Here is a 24,386-nt window from a genome sequence, read left to right as displayed (position 1 = left end):
GGTGTTTATATAGTGAGCTAGAAACTGAGGTGTTAAAACTCCCTAAAATTCTAAATATTGTAAATATATAATTTCAATTAGTTTTTTTGTTATTTCTTTAGTTTTAGTAATGTAGTATTAAATAAAGTATATATATATATTTTAATTGTTTGACCTTTCTATCTGCTGATAACTAGGGTATAAAATAGGGCTTGTTACATTTTTTATTTTTCCCTTATATTTATATTGATCTATCCTAAATCACTTGGGAGTGGAAGACAAGCAAATGAAGATAAGGTTAAATAAATGTTAAGCATAGTATCAAAGCCATTTTCACAACCAAAAAGATTTTACATATTTTAAAATCTCAGCTGCATACCCAGTACATAATAATTGCTATAATTAAGTGATTGTTTGTCCTTCAAAAAAAGTTGAAAATGTCATAGTGGAATGATAAATCGTTAATTAATGATATGCTGTTCTGTTTCACTTTTGATTACACCTCCTGCTGGGCATGACTAGTCTATTTGCTTCTAATCTCTGCTGTGAATTCATTCAATTCCACACCTTTCTGTTATCATGTTTTCACCCTTTTTGACTTTCATGACTACCATATGGTACAGAGTCTCTGTACATGTAGGTTCAATTGATAGTTACATGGTGTCAATATTCTGGGGAAAAGATACCAGTGATATCATAACAGCATGTTTGGACATGGTTGACCCACCATCCCAGCACCTAAAATTGCCCTGAAAATGATACACTTCTTTGTAAAGAGTGTTTTGAAATGAAGGTATGGTAGAGTTCATTGTGACTATAAAGTATTATTACTTTAGCTTAAAGAAAGAGCTATTTCATCCTCAAACTTCTGTTTTTCACAGGAAACCTATTTAAAATAGGTAGCCTGAAAATAGCAGGTAGAAACAATAATGCTTTTTAATTCCTTATTAAATAGGAGAGGGTATCTCATTTCCTATACAGGCATAGAAGAGCATAGTCCAAAAAAAAATGCATTTTTTAGCTATTTAAATTCAGAGTGCTTTCATAGGCAAGCTCAAAAAATAAATAAATATCAGAAAGACACGTTGTTTTTTGATTTCTGGATGTTTTTTTGTGGGTTCCACTGCTATGTATTTATTATTTTGAATTTCTCTACCAGTTTCTCTGTGATCCTTCTACCTGGTTAAAGATGGGCATATTGGGACCCTAATATTACGAGCTTCATCTGCAGCTAGGCTACGTGTATGTCATGTATGGGTTGAAGTGTTACAGGTCAATTTTTAAATCTGTTCAGTACGGTACACATGGGATAAAGGTAGTAGGAGATGATCTCCCTTAACTGTTGCACTTTACCAAGCTTAATTACAAAGGTGGCAGCAGCAGAAAGGCATGTTTGTATTGTGTATAAAAGATATATTTTACAGAGGATTTTCCTGATTAAGGATAATAATAATAATAATAATAATAATAATAATAATTAATAATAATAATATGTGGAGATGTCCAATGTTCTTGTATGAAGAATTCACAAGACATGATGACATTCTGAACTGCAAGTGAATGAGCCAATTTACTCTTCCAAACACAGAATAACAAAACCCCAGTAAACTGGGAGGAACCTCTGGAAGTCTCCAGTCAAAACTTCTGTTCAAAACAGGCTAATTTCACAGTTGGGTAGATTTTTGGGTCATTGCATACCAATGTCTTCTAGGTATAGGTGTACAAGCCATCATTGTTCCAGCCTGAGAATCCAAACATATCTTTGTGAAGTGCCTACACTAACAGCTGGGAAATACAGCTCATTTGAGAGAGGTTACAGTGATCTCTGCACTGAGAGTAAGCGGATCTAATCATAAATTTCCAATGACAATGCATTGCATATGGCTTATTGCTTTATAATTTTCTCATTACGCCTATTAGTATAATATAAATATAGGACTGACAACTTTCTCTGACTTACCATGACTGGAAATGTTTCTTACAATTCAATCCTCCCACAGATGGAGAATTGTACTCTGGCACAGCAGCAGACTTCATGGGCAGAGACTTTGCCATTTTCCGAACTCTGGGACATCATCATCCAATCAGAACAGAGCAGCATGACTCCCGGTGGCTAAATGGTATGTAAAATGTACATTTATACAGTTACATTCATCTAGCCATTAAAGACTAGCACACAGCTTCATTCCAGCAACATCTGTGACATATACACCCTCCTTTTATTTGGAGCAGAATTTTGTCTTAAACTAGTTAAACTAATCAAAAGTGATTTATAAAGAAGCATTTTTGTTTTAATTACATTGAGATTTGTGGAGTGTGATTAAATTTAAAACATATATAGAAGCTACAGCTAACACAATTAAGCCACAGCAGCAGATTGCTGTAGGGTGCAAGTTGGACAGAAGCTCAAGGCTTGTGGAGGCATCAGCCACACGTCAACACAAAGTAGCTACAGAGCCCTGGACAGGACTGTGCTCTGTAGAGACTTTAATTTTTGAGTGGATTGAAAGGAATCTGACACCGGCCACCAAAGTCCAGCAGAAAGTGAATCAGTTCTATAAGTGGGCCAGAGCTGTCAGTAGTTTGGAAAAAGTGAAAGGAGTCCTGGGTATTCCAAGGTGTTGAGTTTCAAAATATTCAACAGTTTAACGCAATAAAAAAGTGTACATTATTGTACGGATATTACTAACAATCCTGTAGTTGCTTGTGTGTATGGGGGGAGAGAGAGAGTATCAATGTAAACCTGTTTTTGCCTTCATGTACCAAAATGCTTTAAAATATATTTGATTATTCTATCCAAATTCTACTGGAATCAAATTTTCACTAACTTAAGTGGTTTTATGCTTGGCATTAACTATACCAGAACGATGCACATTTTGGAAATGAGTATTCATCATTTGAAAAAGCTGACATTTGATTTAAGTGAGACAGTAATACTAGCTGTAGGTATTCTGAGTTAATTTATATTTTAATTTTAAAGACTTGACTAGCCACTTTTGCTCTACATGTTGCTTGCATCTGCCAGACTTGCACTTCTGTTTTTGAATTCACAGAATATTTTGTGCTAAGATATTTTTCACTTCTGGCTATACTTATGTCTGTGCTGAGGTCTGAGTTTTCTTATATGGTTTTGCAATTCACTGTAAAGTGTTCATGCAAATTTTTAGGGTATACCAGAAGACAATCTTTTATCAACACAGTTTTGTATTAGCTACAATCAGGACCTTTTTGTTTCATACTGGTTATTATATTAGTTCTATGTATGATCTATAACATAGCCAATCAGTCTCATAATTAAAATTGCAAAGGGCATATTTCAGTGCAGGTTGGATAAACAAAAATATATAAGATATGTACATTGGATATTTGTATCAGATAAACATGTGTTTGTGTGTGTAGGTATATGTATGTATATTTTTAGTATGATGTGTTGCATGAATCTGATTTTTGTCCCGTTAAATTTAGTTTTGTCATAACTCATCCAAACTACTGTGAGGACAGATTCAGGTCTATTACAATTCAATTCTACAGTCCATACTTGTCCATTAACCCAGAAATATGGTTCATTGGTTTATTTTATTGTAATAATAGAGAAGATTGCTGTACTTCAGGAGACATTAAGGTACAAGGGTTACAGACATAACCATCTAGCTTGGTACCTGGTAGAGCAATACCCATTTTCATTCTGATAGTCATGATGACATAGAATCCAATCATGCAAACAAAATTTGCTTTTGTGCAGTAGATTTGCACAATGACAGCTGAGTCAGGAGCATTTATGCAGTGGGAAAGCACAGCCATTGTCCACAGCCCCTGTACTTCATCGCTAAAAATGTGTCATTCCTTTGTGGATTCAGTTATCAGTCTTTCAGCACTAAATGTGAGAACTGCTTTTCTCAAATTAGCACTAAGGTTACATCTGACAGAGTGTAGAAACCACAACTGCTTTGTGCTCAAGATGGGGAGAAGAAGACATTCGCACATAAAAAGCCAATGAAACTCAAGCACTCTAAAATTTAAGTATCATCCTAAACAAGTATAAATGTTGAAAGACAGCATTTACCATAACACATGATGATTTTCAACTCCAAGTGTAGTTCTTGCACTGTCTTCCTGTATGGAAAGTTTCAAGCTAATTTTAAAATGCAAGAATCAGACTAGGGCTTTTAGAATTTATTCCTATAGCTATCTATAATTTAATAGACAATGATCCTGAAGTACATTCTTGAAGACATTCAGTCTCTACCTTGCAACTTAATAAAGTTACATTCCTAATAGGGAAAGGTTGGCTTAAAATCAGCACTACAATGTCCTTATTAAAGGCTCTAAAACTTCGGTGTTAATTTCTCAGTGATAAGGTTCTGATAGCCTTTCTGCACAGCATTCCTACTTTCAGCATCTAATGGGGAAACCCATAAATGATAAGCGTCTGGGTTTGAAGCTCTGCAGACATGTCATTCCTTTGTTGTTGTTGTTTTGTTTTGTTTTTTTTAAATTTCTATATATTTATTTTTACTTTGGCCATTTGACTGTTTTTAATGTAATTAAAAAAAAGATTTGTGATTGCATATATTTAAAGTGGATATACTTCTAATGAAATATATTTATATTGAAGGATGAGATGTACTCTACTTTCTTAAAGATCTGTACAAACTAGTTTTGAACCTTAAGTTTGTAGACTTTTATACATTTTTAGTAATGGCATGAATTATTATGTAGTGGTGGGTTTGCTATTCCAGTTGCTTTCTAGAGTGTGCTTAGCCTTAGGTTATAAACCACTATTCTAATGGACATACACTGAAATCTTGATAAGGACAGCAATTCTGATCAAATTTACAAAGAGAAATTCTCATCCCAATGGAGTTTAATAGCTAGGTGGTGAGACATCTGGTTATAAGTCCTTGTTAATGTTTACTTTATTCAGAACAGAAACTTGAAACTGCTTTCCCCATATGAAGACTGCAGGAAACACAGCTGCTTGGTAGCAAAAATAGAGAGAAGAAGACACTTGCACATAAGTTTACAAACTTTCTCTAGAATTTAAATGTCATCTGGAACTGGACAACATTGCACAAGAGTGTTATAAGTTAGACCACACAATTTACTGGTCTATTGAAATTATTTTATTAATCAAGTAAGCAGACACAAGCAAAACAGCGCTGGGTGGCTGGGGAGTCTCCGCTCCACCACGGCACGCAAATTCCTCTTTCCAGTGTCGCTGTTTTATAGCATTGAAGTTCCAGCTTGTCGAGACTTGTCGAGACCTGTCGAGACCTGTCGACTTGTCGAGACCTGTCCACTTGTCAAGACCTGTCCACTTGTCGCCTTGTCGAGACCTGTCCTGAGACTGCGCAGTCTGTTGTTGGGGGTCGTTATTCTTCCTCCGGTGATCATGTGTTGTGCTTGTGTTCAGGTGGGGGCAAAACAGGATGTCTTGCTTTGTCCCCATGTTACAATGCCGTGAGTTATGAAACTTTATCTCCTCAGTAGATTCTTTAAATTCTCAAGGACAATGAACAAACCCCTACTAATTTATCACAAAGAGTAATTAAGTTTTTAAGATTTAAGTATGAACAGAGAGTTCTTACAGACATCACACAGTCACTTGCTGGAGATGTTCCACCTCAAATCTAATGTTGCTGGAAAGAGGGCTTTTGTGGTGGTTTTACCGTGCTGGGCAGCTAAACCCCACAACCCCTCTCTCACTCCCCCTCCTTTAGATGAGGAGGGGGAGAAGTAAAGCAAAGAACAACTCACGGGTTGAGATAAGGATAATTTAATTAAAGGGAAATAATTATAATAATTAAATAAAGACTACCATGAACTAAACAATTTAACTAAGGGGAAGTAAAAGGGAAAAGGGGAAAAAGGGAGGAAAACAAACAAACAAAATAAATGAAAGCTATATGGAAGTGCAGAGAAAAGAAATTACTCTCTACTTCCCACAAATGAGCGATGATTGACCACGTCCTTGAAGCAAGGCCTCAACGCACGCAGCCGGTGTTCGAGAGGAGGACTGACGTCTTCTCAACGAGAGCCCACCCCTCCCCTCTTCTTCCTGTTTCCACCTTTTATTGCTGAGTATGACACCACATGGTATGGAATATCCCTTTGATTGGTTTAGGTCAGCTGCCCTAGTGATGTTTCTCTCCTCACTTTTTTGCCCACCCCCTAGGAGGGTTAGAGAAAGGCCCAATGCTGTGCCACTGCTGCTCAGCAGTAGACACAACACTGGTGTGATAACACTGCTGTTCCAGCTACAAGTACAGAGTACGGCACTGTATGGGCTGCTGCCGGGAAAGTTAACATTCCAGCCAGACCCAGTACAGCTTTAAACTGTGCCCAGGCAAAGGGAAGGTGCTGAGCAGCAGCTCTTAAATACTTCTAATTCTTTTTAAAAAATTTAAACACTGTCAGGCTTGTAAAGACATTTCATTTTTTATAAATAATTAAACAGTCACCAAGCCAAATAAAGCAACGGAGACTGATTCTATAGCTGTGCAGTCAACACATTCATTTAGATGGTAGGGAACCATACATTAGTCACTGTAGCAGTGTATATTTAATTATTGATACGGAGTTGGCCAGATGTGACATGGAGGCATTTGCAAAAACACAGCAAAATATATTGATGTTCAGGTAAATCACCTTGGATATGAAAAGTTCAGTGCCCCGGACTGAATCATGCACTTTGTTATAAGCCATGCGCATGCTCACCCTGGATGTTATTGGCACGTCAAGCAAGTGCATGGAGTTTCTCTGCACAAAAAGCTTTGACAGTCTGGGTTGGTCACAATGAGGGTCAAGAATAGTTTTGGACTCTCAGGAAAAAAAATAAAAATAAAAAAATCTTGAAATAAAATAAAACATAAAAATAATAAAAAGTAAAACATAAAAAATAAAGACATCTCCTATCCAGCTTAAGGAGTAATGGCTTTGATGTTGTATCCTACAGAGTTCTGCCTACAGGCAAAAAACGTATTTTCCTTTAAATGTGCCATTACCTCCAGCCATCAGAGCCATCAGAATCCAGTGTTATTTCAAGAAAGTGTAGATCAGATCCATGGTCTGTTTCCATGAACTCTTTCAGCAATAACAAAGACGAGTAGGAGGTGTGAGCAGGTTGGAGCAGCTTTCCCTGGTACGGGGGAGTTCCCCAGTTAGCTAAGTGCAGAGTTTGCTGTACATCACCCATTCCCATCTCTTCAGCCTCAGAAGCATTCATGCAAGGGCTGAGGGCATGGCTAGAGGCAAGAAGGCAGAAATGGTGGTGCAGTGTACCAAAGCAAATGCTAAGCAATGCAAAAACAATGCACTGAAGACAGTTATTAAGTTGAAGATCAGGGGAGTGGAAGGAAAGCTTGGAGCTGCCCTCATCTTCCTTGACCTGAGCACAGGGGACCTGGCTTTAAATTGCTAACATTTTGTAAAATGAATAACCATAAACATTTGTTTTAGAATCAAAACAGAAATGGGCTGCAGAAGATTGGAGAGGAAATGAAATCACAAAATACTCATTAAGGTTGTATTATGAATCTGGTTTGCACCCCAAAAAGTGAGGGACCACTGGCTTTGCTCACCTTCTTAACTAGCCCTGGAGTTAAGAGAAAATGTCAGGCTGGATTTCCAGCCTTGGTGTGGAATTTCCTTGCTTTTTGTGGGTTTAAACCCTCCCTGATTTTTTTTTTTTTTTTTAAAGCATACTTCTTTCCATGGCGTAATTTTTAAAGCGGGGTAGTAGCTTTGCTTAGTCCCCTGAGGTTATTGTCCTTGGTAATCTTTACTTTACAGTTACATAAACAGCTGAGAATTATAGAAGCTGAGCGACTGTTCAATAAAAAAAAAAAAAGAAATGCCCTCTTAAATTTCACAGGCTCAAAGGCAGGAAACAAGGACTTGATACTCTCCTGGAATTTATACAGAACTTTAGCCATCATTGTGTGTTGTTTCCATTTATGGCAGTTTGTAGGATGTCCCAACACTGGAAACATGCACACATAATTTTGATTGTATATTCATTGCAGAATGGAGAAATGTATGGCAAGAGGACAAGATTTCAAGTTGTTGATATGATTTTTCCTCTCTAATAACGATGTATAAAAATGTGTCAAATTGTTTAGAAATTACAGAATTAACAGAAAATTATGGAAAGTAACAGAAATTACAGAAATTAACATACGTTCTCTTCCAACTACTTTAGTCAAGGCTTAGATGTGTTCATTTATTGCATCCTTGATCTATATTTTTTCTTTGGTCAGCCACACCAAACCCTTTTCCCATCCCTATATATCCACTGACACCTCTCTCTTCTGTGACACTCCCTAAATGTCTTCCTAGTTTCTCACTTTCCAACCCACACATTGCCAATCCAGACTAGTATCCCCAGATATCCTAGTATCTGGGGGTTATTTCATAAAGTGTATTTGAGATATTCTAGGAGGAAAGAGGTGATGGATGCTATGAACACAATAAATCTCCAGCAAGAAAAGAACTATTCAGATAAAGGACATTTGAAAAATCTGGGTATGAATTGGATATGAATAAATTTAGTTTTCAAATCAGTAGTCAGCGAGGCAGCCTAGTAGATTTGAAGAGGAACTTTTGATAACATTTTATGTGCTCTCAGATAGTGTGCTTGCCTGACATCACAAGGGACTGGAGCAAATAGACTGTCTCCCCCAGGACTGCGTTCACACAAGTTTACATGGGAATATTTAGTCAATCTTACCAGTGAAAACAGTGAGATTTGTTTTTCAAGGATCTCTTGCATTTAAAGTATGCATTTCTATCTCTGAACCAAATTAGCCAGCTGATATCTCCTATCACACAGGCTGCAGCATGGAACCAAGTCTTGCACTTTCCCACCACTGCTTATACAGGCATGAAAAATTCTGACCCTTGTAGGAGCAAAACATGTCCATATAAGCAAGTGTCATTTCTCACTTAATTTACCCTCCCACTCTCATTCCCATTAGCTTCATTGCTAAGAATAGTAGTAAATAATTTCACAGTGATAAATTCCATGTGTGACAAATGCTAATGTCACCTAACACAGTGCTAGGAAGTACTCAGAAACTATGGTGACAGTGGCATAATAATGTTTTTTTTTTTTTTTTGTTTTTTTTTGTTTTTTTTTGTTTCTTAAGTCTGTAGATCTAAATCTGAGAGTCTGGATAAGAATTTTAAGTTGCTTTTCTCTTTTCTCATTGCAATCTAACAAGTCATTTCTCTATACTTTTTTAATACCCCTCATTCTTTTTCTCTTGGAAGAAACTTAGAATTTCTGGAAGCAGAAAATTTCACTTCTTTCTTACTGTTATTACTTGATGTTTATCCTGCCACTAACCTGTAATGGTTACAACACAGGTATATTTGATCAGAAGATACTAAGGTAGTTAAACCTGGTGACTCATTCTGTCTGATAGCTGATACATTTTTCTTTATACAAAGAGAAACCTTTGAGTTGGAAACCAGAGGCCAAATAGCAGTTACAGAATTGGCAGTTGCTTTATAGTTCTTCTGGATGTGAGTAAAATCATGAAGGTCATGATTTTTACCCACCACTTCATGGGTGGGTAAAAACAACAAGAAAAATGATTGGATCCCAACAAATTACCTAAATAAATTATTTTAATTCCTTCTAACAAATAGACCTTTTTTATTTCTTTTTCCATTCTTTCTTTCTCTGTCTCTTTTTTTTATTATTTTTTTCCTTCCTTCTTGTCTTTCTTTTGTTATGGTCATGTCTGGATCATTGTCGTCATTAAATTTAAGTTCTGTGGATAAGATTGTGTTGTACTTAGGTATGAAAAATTGGCAGACATATAGAAAAGATTGTTTTTAAGGCTAGAGTGGAAAAAGAAGATAGGAAAAAAATAATAATAAAATAAAAATAATAATAAAAATAAACATAAAAATAGAAAGCAGAAGGGGACGTTCCTCTGTACTGACCATAAATTTTGAGAACTTTCTGACATTCCAGAGAATGTGACCTGGGGCAAAGAGACTTGCATCAATAAGCATACTAGTCTAAGTTACAGTCACAATATGCTTGGGGAAGTTAGGGCACACATTAATTAGTCCAGTAACACCTGATATAGGATATATATATATTACATGGTTGACTGTGGTCTCATTTATGGGTTTTAGCTTGGTCAGCCTTATTATCCACACCAAAAAAAAAAAAAAAAAAAAAAAGTAGCTGGGAGTGTAGATTAGAAACCATGCTTTGTTGTAACTCGGACTGTGACTCACCCTTTTTATAGAGCATATACGATCAAAATAATGAGCGAGCTCAGAGTTCAGTGCTTTGTGTATGGTTTCCAGAGGAGACCAGATAAGCTTTTCTGCTGTGCATAGGACAGTTTTAGGAAAGAAGCTTATAGCTCTCAAACAAGCACTCTGGGATATGACCCCAGTCTCAAAAAGATCACTGCACAGTTTCTTTCTAAACAGACTAGGAAATGATTGCCAGCTTTGGGGTCTGTGCTTACTCGTTGTACATTGAATTGATATATTGGTGATGTGTCTTAGACTGGATTTTATTTCTATTTCTATTTATTTCTATTTTATTATTATTTATTTTTATCTTTATGTTAGTCGTGAATCAGGTCAACAACCCAGTAACTCCTGATGTAAGGGTGAGACCTGGGAGTATAGCTCTTTCCTTCACCCATGCTCTGACTTTTCTGAAGATGAAATTGGACAAATGAGACAGAACAAGCTCTGGCAAATCCTAGATGTGGATAAATCAGTATACCTAGTATACCAAGCAAATTGGGTGTCCTGCTTGGGTGGTCAGAATCAAGTTTTAATGAGCCAGGTGAGTTGCTTGTTATATACACAGAAGGACAAACTTCATCTTCCACCTCCAGCTATAGATGTGTAAAAACAGGAGTCACAATCTCATCCTACATGTCTCCCACTATGTACTCTCTTGTTTATTTATTTATTTATTTATTTTACAAGGAAGGATTGATTATTTGTATGCATTAGTTTCAAAGAATAACTTGTACAGTTGTCAATGGACAACTTTGTAAATAAATGGTCTGTTTATGTAAGGAAGGTGACAAACTAAATAACTGATGCAGTAGTAGCTGCATCAATAATTTCTGCTAGAAAGCTTTCTGTACTACTTTTAGTGAATATATGATTAAAAGAATTATATCTGTCTAAACATATGAGTATAAATATAAACACTACTTACATTCATCAGTTCATAGTTAGGAATTATTCAATAGTTATTGAAAATTCTTGCCCTGGAGATGAATTTCAAGAAGAAGAAAAAAGATAATTTGTCTCTGTGAAGGCTCATCATTGCTCTGATGCTTGGAAAACAGTAACTTTTAGGTACCAAATACTGCCTTCTTTCCTGTTAACTAAAGTAACTAGCCAGTATTAAAAAAAAAAAAAAAAAAAAGAAGAAAAAAAAAGAAAAGAAAAGAAAAGTTAAGCAGAGGTCTGGTTGTAGGGAATCACACAACAGAATACTAATTGATTTAAACAAAGTGGGAAAGAGTCTGTTACAGACCCCTTCATTGAGATATGACATACATCTGATTTTTTTTTTTTTTTTTTTTTTGGTTGGGGGGGAGGGGGATGTTCTTGTGCTTTTTTATTTCCTTCAGCTCTAGCCATCATTTTAATGAGTGTTGACCTTGTCAATACCAATTTCCTCTTCCCAGGCCACCACGTTCAGAGTTTGGTGGGCATTCAATAGAGATTTACTGTTGACTGGGTAATTTGAGTTCATGTGTGTGGTGAAAAATTAGTGAGGAGAATTACCCAGAAAAGTGGATGCCATGACAATGCATGTCACCATGGTGTGACCAGCTCTGCTGACATAGGTTTAAAAAGCTCTCCCCCTGTGAAAATGGGGCCTGTTTGCAAATTAATTAGTTTCTGGCAGCAGCTTGATTGTTGACCCAAAGTTTGTAGAGTGGAAAAACAATCAGATTAGTGTGTTCAATATAAAGGCCCAGTGCAGCACTCAAATGCAGTTTGCCAAACTGTTGAAACCGTGAATAGAGTGAAACAAATTCTTTTTTGAGAAGCCAAGGCAAAGGTTAAGTGTGATGTGACTAGAGCATGCTGGCTGAGAGGGAGGGGAGAGGGGGTGGGTAGAATTAGAGGTTTCAGCCATACAAAAATGAAGAGTGTTAAGCAAGTTCCCTTGAATTTAATGAAATTCACAGCTTCAGACGCAGTGTTTGGCAATGTTTTAGTCTGTGGTAAAAGGAGAAATAAGATGGCTTTGTTTTGAGAAGTTTCCTTTATACAGTCTTGTCGGACTTCGGAGATTGAGACTCTAAAGACTATTAGAGACACTTCCTGAGCCTCCATGCTGTTTCTAAGCACCTGCAGACTTTGAGGTTTGTACCAGTTCCTCTCCCTCCCTGCCACACACAAACTCTCTTTATCTCTAATGATTCAACTCAAGGCTTCCATTCATCACCTCCTGTGTTTGGGCAGGTTTCTTTTAACTAGTGCTGGTGCTGCAACTCATGGGCAAGTGTATTAGAAATCAACTCTTGTGAATAGGTAGACTAATTAAAACTTGTTATTCAGGTATGGAGACAAAAGTTAGACACAAAAAAAAAACATACTACAGGTCAGATCTTTAGATGATTCTAGGTTAGAATATCTTCACTGCAGCCAACATATATCTACTGATTCCTACTCACTGCAGTTCTTGTCTCATGCCACTAATAATATGTTGTCTTTCTTCAATGTCTGTTTTTTGTATAAATCTGCTTTTCAACATCCATTTATGGCATTTGCTGTTATTTATACCCTTACAATATTTCCTGTACATCGTTGCAAAAATATATATTTTTATTATTATTTTCCGTGTATGTCAAATAGAAAGAATGGAAATGCAAAATGGAAACAAATATGGAGAAGACTGTACTCATGGACTACTCACATAGTTTTTTCTTCACCCAATATCTTGGCTGTGTTGGCCTGGATCAGGATACGTGATAGAACTTGGCCAGTGGGAGGACAGAGCAGATGAGCTGAAAAGCACCAACCAACCCATCAAGTAGATGAGATGCTCAGTACACTTAGCAGAGCAAATAATGTGAGGATACAGCATCTTAGCTGGTTCCAACCTCTTTCACCCATTCCATAAAATTACAACTGTTAGTTTGCAATTTATGTAGACTTTGTGATTTGTTCTTGGTAATGGGCTGAACCTAACTCCCTTTACACTAACATTCCTGAACCGTGAATTGCTTGTCCCAAAAGGTACTCAGTGTTGCTTGCAATTAACACAACTGATTGCTCAAAGCCAGCACCTGATGTGGCATGTAGCCAGCTGGAAACATAATTGGCTCTTTAGATGGGCAAACATCCACTTCAGAGTGGAGTTTCTGATGAAGGAATTATTAGTTCAAAGTAAGCCAGGTATTTGAATACCTGGTCTATACATTAAGCCCTCAGCTAACATTAGACACAGCTGAATTATGTTGCAGACTCAAAGCCTCCCTTTCTCTCTGTCTCCACAACTTCCCCTCCTCTTTGTTCATGAAATCGTGTAAATTCCAGTCTGAATGCCTGTAAGGCTAAGTAATTGCTTTTGTTCTTTGGGTTATTTAATTACAAATCTCAGTAGATGACAGGTTCTCTGCACTAAAGGAAGACATCACATTTGCACAGTTACAGAATCCCAACACAAATGTGTGTGGCAAATCAGTGACTGCAGATTTATTCATGTCCTCTGGGACCTGCACTGCCTTTTCAGCTTAGCATGCAATATGATTTAAATTACAGCTTGTGCAGAGCTGTGCCTTGGGATTACACTCCATGTTTCCAACTGTTTATAGTTCAGTGAGCTTTAACCTCTGTGATTCTGAAAATTAAATAATGTCACGGCTGATATCAAACTGATGGCTGGTACTAGATGGTAAGTACTGTCGTGTATTAAAGGCCTATTTTTACAACAAAGTGGAAACATCAATGTATACAAAAATGATAACACATTCAGGTAATTCATGAGAATATGCATTCAGGAGTCACACTAGCAAAGAATGGCAAAAACAATATTAAGGTCCATTCTCAAGGATATATTTCTACTTATTCTGTATTTAACAGAGTTATGGCTATTGACTATTAGAGTAGGACTGGATCTAAAACAATACTTTGTGATTAGGCAGACAGAGAATGCAAGATCAAGAAATGTAGCTAGAGGATCTGTTGTAATTAAATTTACATTTGTAAATGCATTGCAGACTTTATAGTTTCATTATTTATGAAACACTATGATATATCAAATCTTATATCTTGAAGACCTGTTTGTGCTGTACCTGTAAGACATCCTTATATTTCTATAACCTTTCAATAGAAGAAAAAAAACACCTAGTTACAAAGTTTATATTTAAATTTAACATGTATTTTCTCAGAAGATGTTATAATCTTTTTATTAATTAATTTATTTACCCCTCCCCCAACATTTTAATTGATAAAAAAGATTTTAGTGATTTTTTTCTTTATTTATTTCTGCAAACCTGGTGTGTCCTGGATAGTCCTCCAGCCACTTCACTGGGTTCCTCCTCAGGTTCCACCAGGCAATACCTGTAAAACAAAAGGGTAAAACAGATGTCACTATGAGTATAATCTAGCCCTTAGAGCCTTATTTATGACAATGGTGTAAGGAAGAGAGAAAATGAAGGGAGAAGGACAAAAGGGAGAGACAAATGGATATCTGTTTTTCATTTGTAAAGGTAACATGTTTAACCAAATAACAAATAAAATAAACAAAGTAACCCCAAGTACCTTACTTACAGAATCAGAGTTCTCAGATATGATGAACAGATCACCAAAAAAAAAAAAAAAAAAAAAAAAAAAAAGCTTGACAAATGGATCCTCATTTGATGCCTTTAAGTATTTTTATTTTTTTTTGTCAGAGCACTCCATCCTGCATACCCCATTTTGCTGTAGTGCCAAAGTGCATTTTTCCTACCGATCTGTAGAGAGTAATAAATTACTTACTTTAGGTGTTAATGCCTAGCTTTTAGGTTTCAAAGTGGTGTCAAAAGTATCACATCCCTTGCTCTTCCATTGGATTCCATTGCCTTATATTGAAGTATCCTTGTTGGATAAATGTTAGATTTGATTTTCTAATAATCATGTAAGACAGGTGGTTTTACATGCTACACAGTAAAAAAGGGAAGAAAAGAAAAAAACTTTTATGGTAATGTTTAAAAACCATCAAGGTTCACATGTATTCACATGTATCCAATAGAAGCAATGTATTCACTTAGAAGCAATGAATACCTCATACAATGTGGTAATGAACAGATAAAAGGCTACACTATTGAAATATGATAACAATGGTTTTAAGAATCTCAAAAATTATCTGGAAATTTCAGTATCCTAAAGCTTTCTGAGTAAGCCACCAAAACTGAACTGCAAGCTAATATACCTTTCTGAGCTCTTTTTTTCTCAATTGTATGATCCATATCACTGGTGGCTACAGACAGAATGTTTCACATGTTAAGGAGGTGAGATGTTCTGTAGTGTTCTCAGAGAAAATTACCCATTTTTAAAGTAAATGTAAATTCCAAATTTTGGGGACCAACAATTCCTGTATGGCATCCAACAGAATCTGATATTCCTGGTCTCTTTAGGGCATCCACAAGCATACTAAGTAAATGAAGGAAAAAATAATTCCCTTTCTGATTTGCCTTTTAAAGAGATAGGCTGCCCTGTATTTTTATCATATTCATAGGTTATAGAAAATATTATTCTTAACATAATATTTAATGTATAAATTTATTTTCCTTTTGGTAAGTTTGCAAAGTTTTCTGTTCAGATAAGTTCATCACATTTTGTAGGAAGATTTTATTAGATGAGTTGGTATAAGAAGAAACTGGACAACCTTTCAGGGACCAAGCTCTTTTTCAGGTCAGTATTAATGAAAACAGAAGAAAAGTTATTTTAAAGACTGGATTATGTATTTCGTCCATTCATTCCACACATGAAATATTTGCAAACCTCCAGTGCTAACACATTAACTGTGAATATTGTCATACATGTATATCTGACAATTGGTGTTTATTGATTCTTTTACTGCTATTTGAGAAAATACAAGTTCTCTGATAAACAGTAAAAATGTTCCACTGAATGTTTCTGGATTAAACTAGGTCCTCTATGGACAAAAAACATTTGTGCAGAGGGAAGTGCTCTTGCATAGAAGAATTGTGGATACAATTCAGACTTCTCAAACTCTTTTTTAAACTGTCAGTTTAAACTTTTTTTTTTTTTTTTTTTTTTTTTTTTAATTGTCAGTTCCTTGCAAGCAGGAAGGAAGCATAAAGACATGAGAATAAGATCTTAAGTTTTGTGGTGTATACAATAGAAAATATTAAGTTTTTAAAGAATGGGAATTTGAACAGCAGACAAAGTTTTGCAGAAGTCAAGTAAATGTCTCTTTTATTCATTTTATGCACTGACATAAGATGTACAGAAGTACAAAGAAACAAATAATGATATCATTTTATCAATACATAATGAAGGAAACCAAGGGAACTGCCTTCAGTCAAAATCATGAATCTTGATTTCTAATGTACTTTCTGTGACTTGTACAATAAGATAGAAGAAATGTACAGAAACATTTGATAGACAAGCTCTAAAACTAGCATGGAACTATGCAAGCAAGTTTTAAAACCAATGACTTATAGTATTCAATACAAACATGTAAATGTACATAAAGAAAGCCATGTTTTCACCTTAGAAAAAAATTAGATATACCATATATGACTGAAAAAAATAGGAGGTCTATAGCCTGCCTTGTTCAGAATTACCAGTATGCTTTAAGTGATTCCTTGATATTGAACTGGCAGTGATTTTTGGCCAGTGATTTCAGTGATATTGCAGTGGCAGGCCCAGTAAACAAAACTGTCACTATTGGATCTGATAATTCCCAAACCAGACACACACACACACACACACACACACACACACACACACACACACACACACACAACAGTTATTCCTTGTATTTTATATTTCCTGATCTCTATGATAGTATATCACTGTGAACACTGTCAGTCAGAGAGCACAGCTCTATTCAGTCACCCATCTCTCCATTCTGTTTTCTTCCATTTTTCTGAAGGAGCTTCCATGAAAGACAGAAAAAGCTTCATAGGAGGGAAAGATACAAAACATTCATATGAGATATTTTACATGGATTAGTGAGTCATAAGTTTTTTCCCCAACATAAGCTTTTTCCCCAACTGTACAGATGGGTTTTCATTATTATTATTATTCAGTTCTGCTCCATATTTGACATATTTTTCAGCTTTACTTTTTGTAGTTGTTGTTGCTGTTTCCCAGGCTTCTGCTGCTAGAAACCATTCCTTACATTACAATTCACATCTATTTATTATGATTTAAAACATATATATATATTCAGACTGCATTTCAGAAATATTTGGTATAATTACTGTGATTTTTAAGATGAAAAAATTTCTTGGTGTAACATTGTATCAGCTTCAACATTTTATTTATTTTTTTAAGGTAGTGAAGGAAGAATTTGTAGCACACATGAATAATAATAACAATAAAAAACAGGGGTTGTTTTTACGAAATAAATGTACATACCAATCAAATAGAGTTTGAAGAGAACAAATTTCTCACAGAGTTGTGCAAGAGGTAAAACTTTGCTATCTCAAACAACTCCAAGGTTTTCATCACACCTGTGCTATGAAATATTTTCTATTTTTTTGTCTGGTTTATTTGCTTCTGTTTTTAATTCTTTTCATGAGCAGAACTAAGTTTCACATCATCAGTAAATTAGTAAATTATTTCAGTTGGGTACTAATGTTGTTAATTCCTTAAAATGACTGACACTAAATTAATTTGGAATCACTTATTTTGCTCACATGAGTACTGAAAGAGGTTGTCATAACTGATGTTATCAAGTTGAATACCTAAGTTTGTGCTGAGGGGTTTTGTTTCCGCTTGCAGACACTTTACAGCATTTTATGTTGCTGTGCTACACTGACAAATCACTTAAAAACAGTCATTCACCCAGTCTTTCTTTTAATCTTTGCTGCCATCCTTCATTAATCTTATGTTAATGGATTTTGTGTCAAGTTACTTTATATACTAGCTGTAAAAGTTAATTATAACAACAAAACCTTTTTCATACTTTGACAAAATGACCTTAGTTTTGTGGCCTAATCTAAAGGATTTAACAAAGAAATCAAATTGCAGGAGATTGGATAAGGCAGGAAGTGGCTACATGACCATGCTCTGCTGGATCTCTGCTTGGGAACTGGCTGAGGCTGAGGATCATTTCCCGATGACTGATCATCCCTCACTGAAAAAGGAGTTGATGGCAAAGTCCTGTACAGTTTTTGACATGATGTCTGGGAGGAGATTGCTTTTACAGCTACATGACCCCTTCCACACACTTCAAATTGAACCTGGCAGTACAAAATTTGGTTGGTTTTGTCCTACTTTGAAAATAGATTATGTCTGACACAAAGGCCATATTTATTCACAATGGGGGCAGGAAAAAAATAATAATAATAATAAAAAAAAAAAGTAATACATGTGTGGATGAATGGTCCTGATGGAGACAAGGTTGAGCACTTCATGGAACTGACAGAGATATTTTAAGAGTTTAAATCTCAGGAGACATATGGAGGCTGAAGACATACTTGTCAAGCAAGTGTTGTTCAGGTTGGGAGTTCAAGCTTTTGCCAATTGTGCTGCTGATGGCTGTCCCATTTTCCCATCAGTGAAATATGTTCACCTTGTTAATCCCCAGCCATTCCTCACATCACACCAGGGACTTGTCTCCTGCAGTATGCTGTGCCAGCAGCTGGGCTGAAGGTGCTGCTGAAGCACGTTCTTTCTGCCTTTGGGACACTTTCTTGTAACCTCTAATTTCCAAGCTATGAGATCAAGACTTAATTTCATCAAGACTTAATCACGTATCTCCCAGTATACAGGAAGACCTGGGAAAATCACATGAGTGGAGAGGAGCAGATTTGAATTTTGGGTCATTTAAGATAAACTGCTTGGGAATCTCCAAGGACTTGTGCTCCATCTGCAGAGGTCCTCCTCAGAGTTTACAAGAGACAGGCCCATAACATGGCTCTGATTGCCAAAACTGTGTGGGAATCAGAGGCACCTTCTGCCTTCATTGTTTCCATGCTCCATTTTCTCCTGTAATATAGCACTTTTTAACACAAAGACTGCAGTCTTTAGTTTTTGTCACTAAGCCAGAGCTCTGAAGATGGAGGTAACACAGTTAAGGCACAAGCTTTCCACTGTTTTAATTTCCAAGCATCAACGTCAAGAAACTTCAGATAAACGATCGACAGGAAAGAAACAGGCTCTTAGCTGGAACTCTCAGCAGCTCTTTCTGCAGAGAGGTTAGGAAATACAGAAAAGCAAGATAAAAGTTTAAAAGATAAAAGCAAGATAAAAATTTTATCTACATGGAGATAAAATGCTGCTGGCCTTCCTTTCTGATCTGTGAAGGACAGTCGTTTTCTCAGTTGCCCAATTATTTTCTTTAAGGGACAGCTATGTCAGTTTAAAATTAACCGTGTTGATAGATATACAACACCTCAAAACATAGTCAGCAATGGGAAAGAGGTGTTAATTTTGGTTGCTGTTCTGTAAAGAGATAATAATCACCTCTTAAATTAAGCACGGTGGGTAGATCATAAACATTGTTTTGTGAGAAATCTAATTTATGTTGAGAATTAAGCTATAATTTTACTGAACTTTTGCATTCCCTTTTCTTCACCGTATAATTAGCCATTCCAGGGAAAAAAAAAAAAATGTTGTTGTCTTTTTAGAATAAAGATTTCAGAAACTGATAATTGCATCAGAGATCAACATTTTCTTCTTTCTCCTTCCTGGTGTAAACTAGTGTTCCTCACAAGAAATATCCATACTGAATTATGTCTCTGTAGCAGAAGGGGTATCAGGGTAGTGGCAGTGCCTGGAGATAAAAGCCTTGGCTGGTACTCAGGGGCTCGTTTACACAACTTAGAGGTGCTAAATACCGTAAATTAAAGTTATGCTCTCCTTGAAGTCACTTGACACCATAGCGGCTGTGACACTCGCAGCCAAAGCACAGAGAAGCCTCAAGGACTAGATTCCCGGTGCCGTGTAGAAAACTGTATCGCCAAGATGTGGAGGGATTTACATGAATAAAAGCGTCGTGTATCTTTTTATTTGCTATTCTGAAGAGTTCATGCATTGAAATGGAAGAATTATATGTTAATATTATTTTAATACCTTTTATTTAATACCTTTAATACCTTTTATCCGTAACAATACGTAATCTTTTTCTGTCAGAATAAAATTCACACGGATTTCCACTGAAACAGAAGAGTCAAACTGTGAAAAGGAGATTTCTCTTTCAATTCTGCAAAGGGTTATGAATCAATAATAACAATAATAACAATAATAATAATAATAATAAAGACTATTAAGGCAATTAAAATTGCAAGAAACCTTAGCAAAACTTTTCATTTATTAGCCCATTTGATAATCTATGTCAGCAAAATTAGTTCCACTAGTCTCTCTCTATATATACATATATATATATATATAAAGAAGAAGGATATGATTTCTAAGAAGGACGACGTCAGAAGCTATCATAGCTAACAGTATAAGAAAATCATGGTTGCTCAGAATCAATCTGGCTTGACTGAAAGACAAAAGTATCACTTTGTAAATATAGGCAAACTTTAAAACTCTTTCTGTTGAGAATTTCCATTGCAACATCAATGAATCACCACAGTCCTTCTTACATTGTGATAGCTGCTAAGATCTCAGCCATGGTTGGTCTGCGTGCCAATCTGATGCCAGTAGTGTTGTTGAAGAGCTTCATTCTAAACAGTGACTCTATGAGACCTCTGTTGTGTTTGCCCAAGTCATTTCTTGCAAAAGATACATGAAAGTGGAAGAATTAAAATGAGAAGACTTTAGAATAAGACTATTAAAAGCTTTGGTGTTTTGTAAACTACAGTTGAGTGACTAAAACTGCAAAACAATTTAGTTTTCTCATCAACATATATTAAAAGCTTTGTCCTCTGGTGACCTTACCAAATGGCTCTGCTAAGCATATTTATGACCAACGCTATAAGTCCTCCTCTCTGTGAGTAGTGGAGCTTGCTGTGATTTCAAGATCAGATTTTCTGAGGACAGTACTTGCTTCTCTGACTTTCCTGGGTCTCAGAGGAGAGTCACTGTACATATTTATGAAGTACCGCATAGCTGTCTATGTCTGTTTTTGCTAAATTTTTAATTTCAAATTCCCTAGTTCTGTTCTTCTCCTCAGGACCTTAGTCACCCTCCAGTAATTTTCATTACATTATAGCAATTTTAGTTTTACTGTGCATAAAATTTCCCTTGTTTCTTGCTGTGAACTAGTAAATTAGTCATTTTGACTACTACTATATAATAATAGGGGCATCCAGTTCAAACTCTTTACAAAACATTTCCTGAGAGGATTGCCCTTTTGCTCCTGTCGAATGATCAAGAGATGACCCTAGCTTCTGTTCCATCAGCTAGTTCAATTTTGACAGCTAAAAGTAATTTTTGTGCTTCAAGTTTATATATCTTAATTTAAATAATAGAATTCTGTTAGAAATCCAATTTCTGTTTTTTATTGTTTCTTGCTATTTTTGACTGTGTTTGTGCATGCATGGTTCTTGCCACTAAAGAGTAACGTTTGTAAAAGAATAAATGCACATCGATTTTTCTTGGCTTTTTCTGAAGTCAAAGTGCTGAGACAAGCAAAACATGTTTCCATTACTTAACTAAGCAAACAATGGCATATAAATCATAGAGGCAGCTGGACCAAGGTGTCGTTTTCATAAAGAGCCAGATTTCTCACAAAGGACAGTTTAATGGGCTGCTGCCAATGAAATGTCTGCAAAAGTGGTAATTGCAAAAGGACACAGAAAAAGTGGCGCTAGAAAGGTGTCATGTAGGAGCTGAGAAATAGCCTCGCAGTCAGGACAATTGGAAAAAGGAGACTGAAAAAGGTGTGTGCTTTAATAATTTGCTTCTTGATGCTGATTGCTTTAAATCAAAATCTAAGTTTTTATTTTTAGCTTGTTCACATTGGCTGCAAGATCAGAGAAGTGTTTTTAGCTATAATTTTGTTTTGCTCATGTTTATTCTGTGGCTTTGTTTCTCCTTTGATCATGCTTAAACATGTTTCAAACATGTTTGTTTGATGTATGCTATTTTTTAAAGGACTCTTCCACATTGTATGGTTATGTGTTGTTTTAAAGCAATGAATCATTGCAAATTATTTGCTGTCAAATTATTTCTTAAATCCAGTTTCAGAAAACATGCTTTCTGGATGTCTAGCCAATAGAAGAATCATTTTAAGCTAGAACGTGTTGAATTATTGCAGTGGCTTTTCTGAGTGCTTCACTGATTGAAGACAGTTCTAGGGTCTCAGAATACCCTATAATTCACATACAGAAATTTGAAGTCATCTTATCTATCCACAACACCTGCAGTGCACCAGCATTTACAATTGTCACCAGTGGTTTTGGATCAAAGTTTCACTTTCCGTTCAATAAAACTTGCTTGAAGTTCATTCCAGCACTTCTTATGTGGCTGTGTTAAATATGTGAAATAGGTCAACCCTGACTGAATTATTTTAAACTTCCCATGGGGAGCCTCGATACTGAACCTGTTTAATTTTGCAGGGTAAGGCCAAGCAGTCTCAATACTTGAACATACACATTCATGGATAACATTCTTTCTTCTGCTGCATGGGTGAGCAATTAGGAGAGTCAAGGACAAGACCCTCATCTGTGGACAATATCTCCCTTCCCTTCCTCATAGAGCAATACAAACATGCTACACAGTCCATGGAGAGTGCTATGTTGCATGACTGCTGGCCATCTGGCTGATTGATTCATCGTGGCCCTAAACAGTTAGTTGTAAGCACAGTCTGAAAATCCAGAGCATTATGCCAGCGTGCATCAAACTTCAGATCAAATAGCACCTCAGTTAATGAAACAATAAAGAACACACTACAGATGACTAGTTTATACCATCCCACACTTTATAGGCTGTATAGCCTACTGAATTATCAAACACATTTCTCTTCTTCTCTCTGAACATGCGCACACAACCATAATATAAAATTGCTTGTATGATCATTATATTCTTTCTGAACAGAAATTAATTGTGTCTATATGCAACAGAACACGTATAGCCTTTTTTTTTTTTTTTTCCTTCATTTGTTTCATTACATAGACACACAAAATGTTATATGGATGGAAGAGGGGGAAAAAAGTAACAGCAACGAGGGATGTATAACATGAAGGACCACTCTTTTATTGACTAAAACATATTGATTTAACCAGGTGGCAAAATAAACTGAGGTTTGCTCAGTAAGAAACACAAGTGTTAATCAGCAGAAGCTGTTCCATGATGTACAACAGATATGTTCTAATACAAGGCTGTATGAGCATTCTATTTTGGGGGATGTAATTAGGATTACTAATCACTAATTGTAATTCTGAATTCTTCCCAGATGAGCACTGCTAAGAAATATGTAAAAAGCATATTCACGTGCTCTAGCTATGGCCTTAGTTATATTCGACTTATTCAGGCCCCTCTCATCTGCTACCACTCTGCTAGTTATCTGAAATACATATTTTTAATCTCCAACTATTTTGTGTAATTCTTTTATCAGTTCTGCTCAAATACTAGGCTTTTGTACTGTTCTAGGTTCACTTGCAAAATTAAGGGACAGAAAGAAAAGAATAATAATATGCTAACCTGGGGCAAGTTTATATAACCTTTACTATATCAGCAATATTACTGACTTGAATGGGTCTCCCCATGGGCTCATCACAAGCCAGTGTAAAGTTAGAATTTTGATGTCTGACAATATAGTGATTTATGTTAGAATTTGATATCTTGTGATTTACAAAACCCATTGTACTGAAGACAAATCATTCAGCCATTTGGGAATGTATTTAGATTTTGGTTGAATGTTTTTTTTACCCCTTTCATTAAGACCTTAAGATTGTATAAACAACCTTATGTGTTCAGACCAGTTCTTCAGATCAAGTAGCCCAGACCAGTGTCTGGGTGTCTGTTTTCTCTGATGAATCCTTCCTCAGGTTGCCATTTGGTGATAGATCATATAAAAATAACATACATTAACTTTGTGATAATATGATCTAGATGTTATTTATCTAGGGCCTCGTGTCAATGTAACTTTAAGGCTAGCTTGAGTTCCTGTTTTAGAGATGGAGAGCTTAAGCTCTTTAAAGATTTCTAATGTTTTTGTTTGTCTAAAAAGATTTATTTTAATAGAGAATAGGTAATAGACACAGTTCCACTGAGATCTTTTCTGTGGTCTTTGTTGTTCAACATGTTCCTAAAAAAAAAAAAAA

General features: G+C 35.9%; 1 protein-coding gene across 1 annotated transcript in view; it reads left to right on the top strand.

Annotated features, from left to right (window-relative positions):
- SEMA3A (semaphorin 3A) overlaps positions 1 to 24,386 on the top strand; it is a gene marked incomplete at its 3' end in the record, with an annotated part of 169,820 nt that overhangs the window by 107,948 nt on the left and 37,486 nt on the right. Inside the window, exon 6 of the mRNA XM_084293574.1 lies at positions 1,980 to 2,099. Coding sequence (XP_084149700.1) covers positions 1,980 to 2,099 — 120 coding nt within the window. The remainder of the gene's footprint in view (positions 1 to 1,979; positions 2,100 to 24,386) is intronic.

Source organism: Netta rufina (assembly GCF_964035555.1).
Source record: "Netta rufina genome assembly, chromosome: 1".
Taxonomy (NCBI): Eukaryota; Metazoa; Chordata; class Aves; order Anseriformes; family Anatidae; genus Netta; species Netta rufina.
Note: the sequence above shows the minus strand (reverse complement) of the source record. Positions and strands in the feature narration are given on the sequence as shown.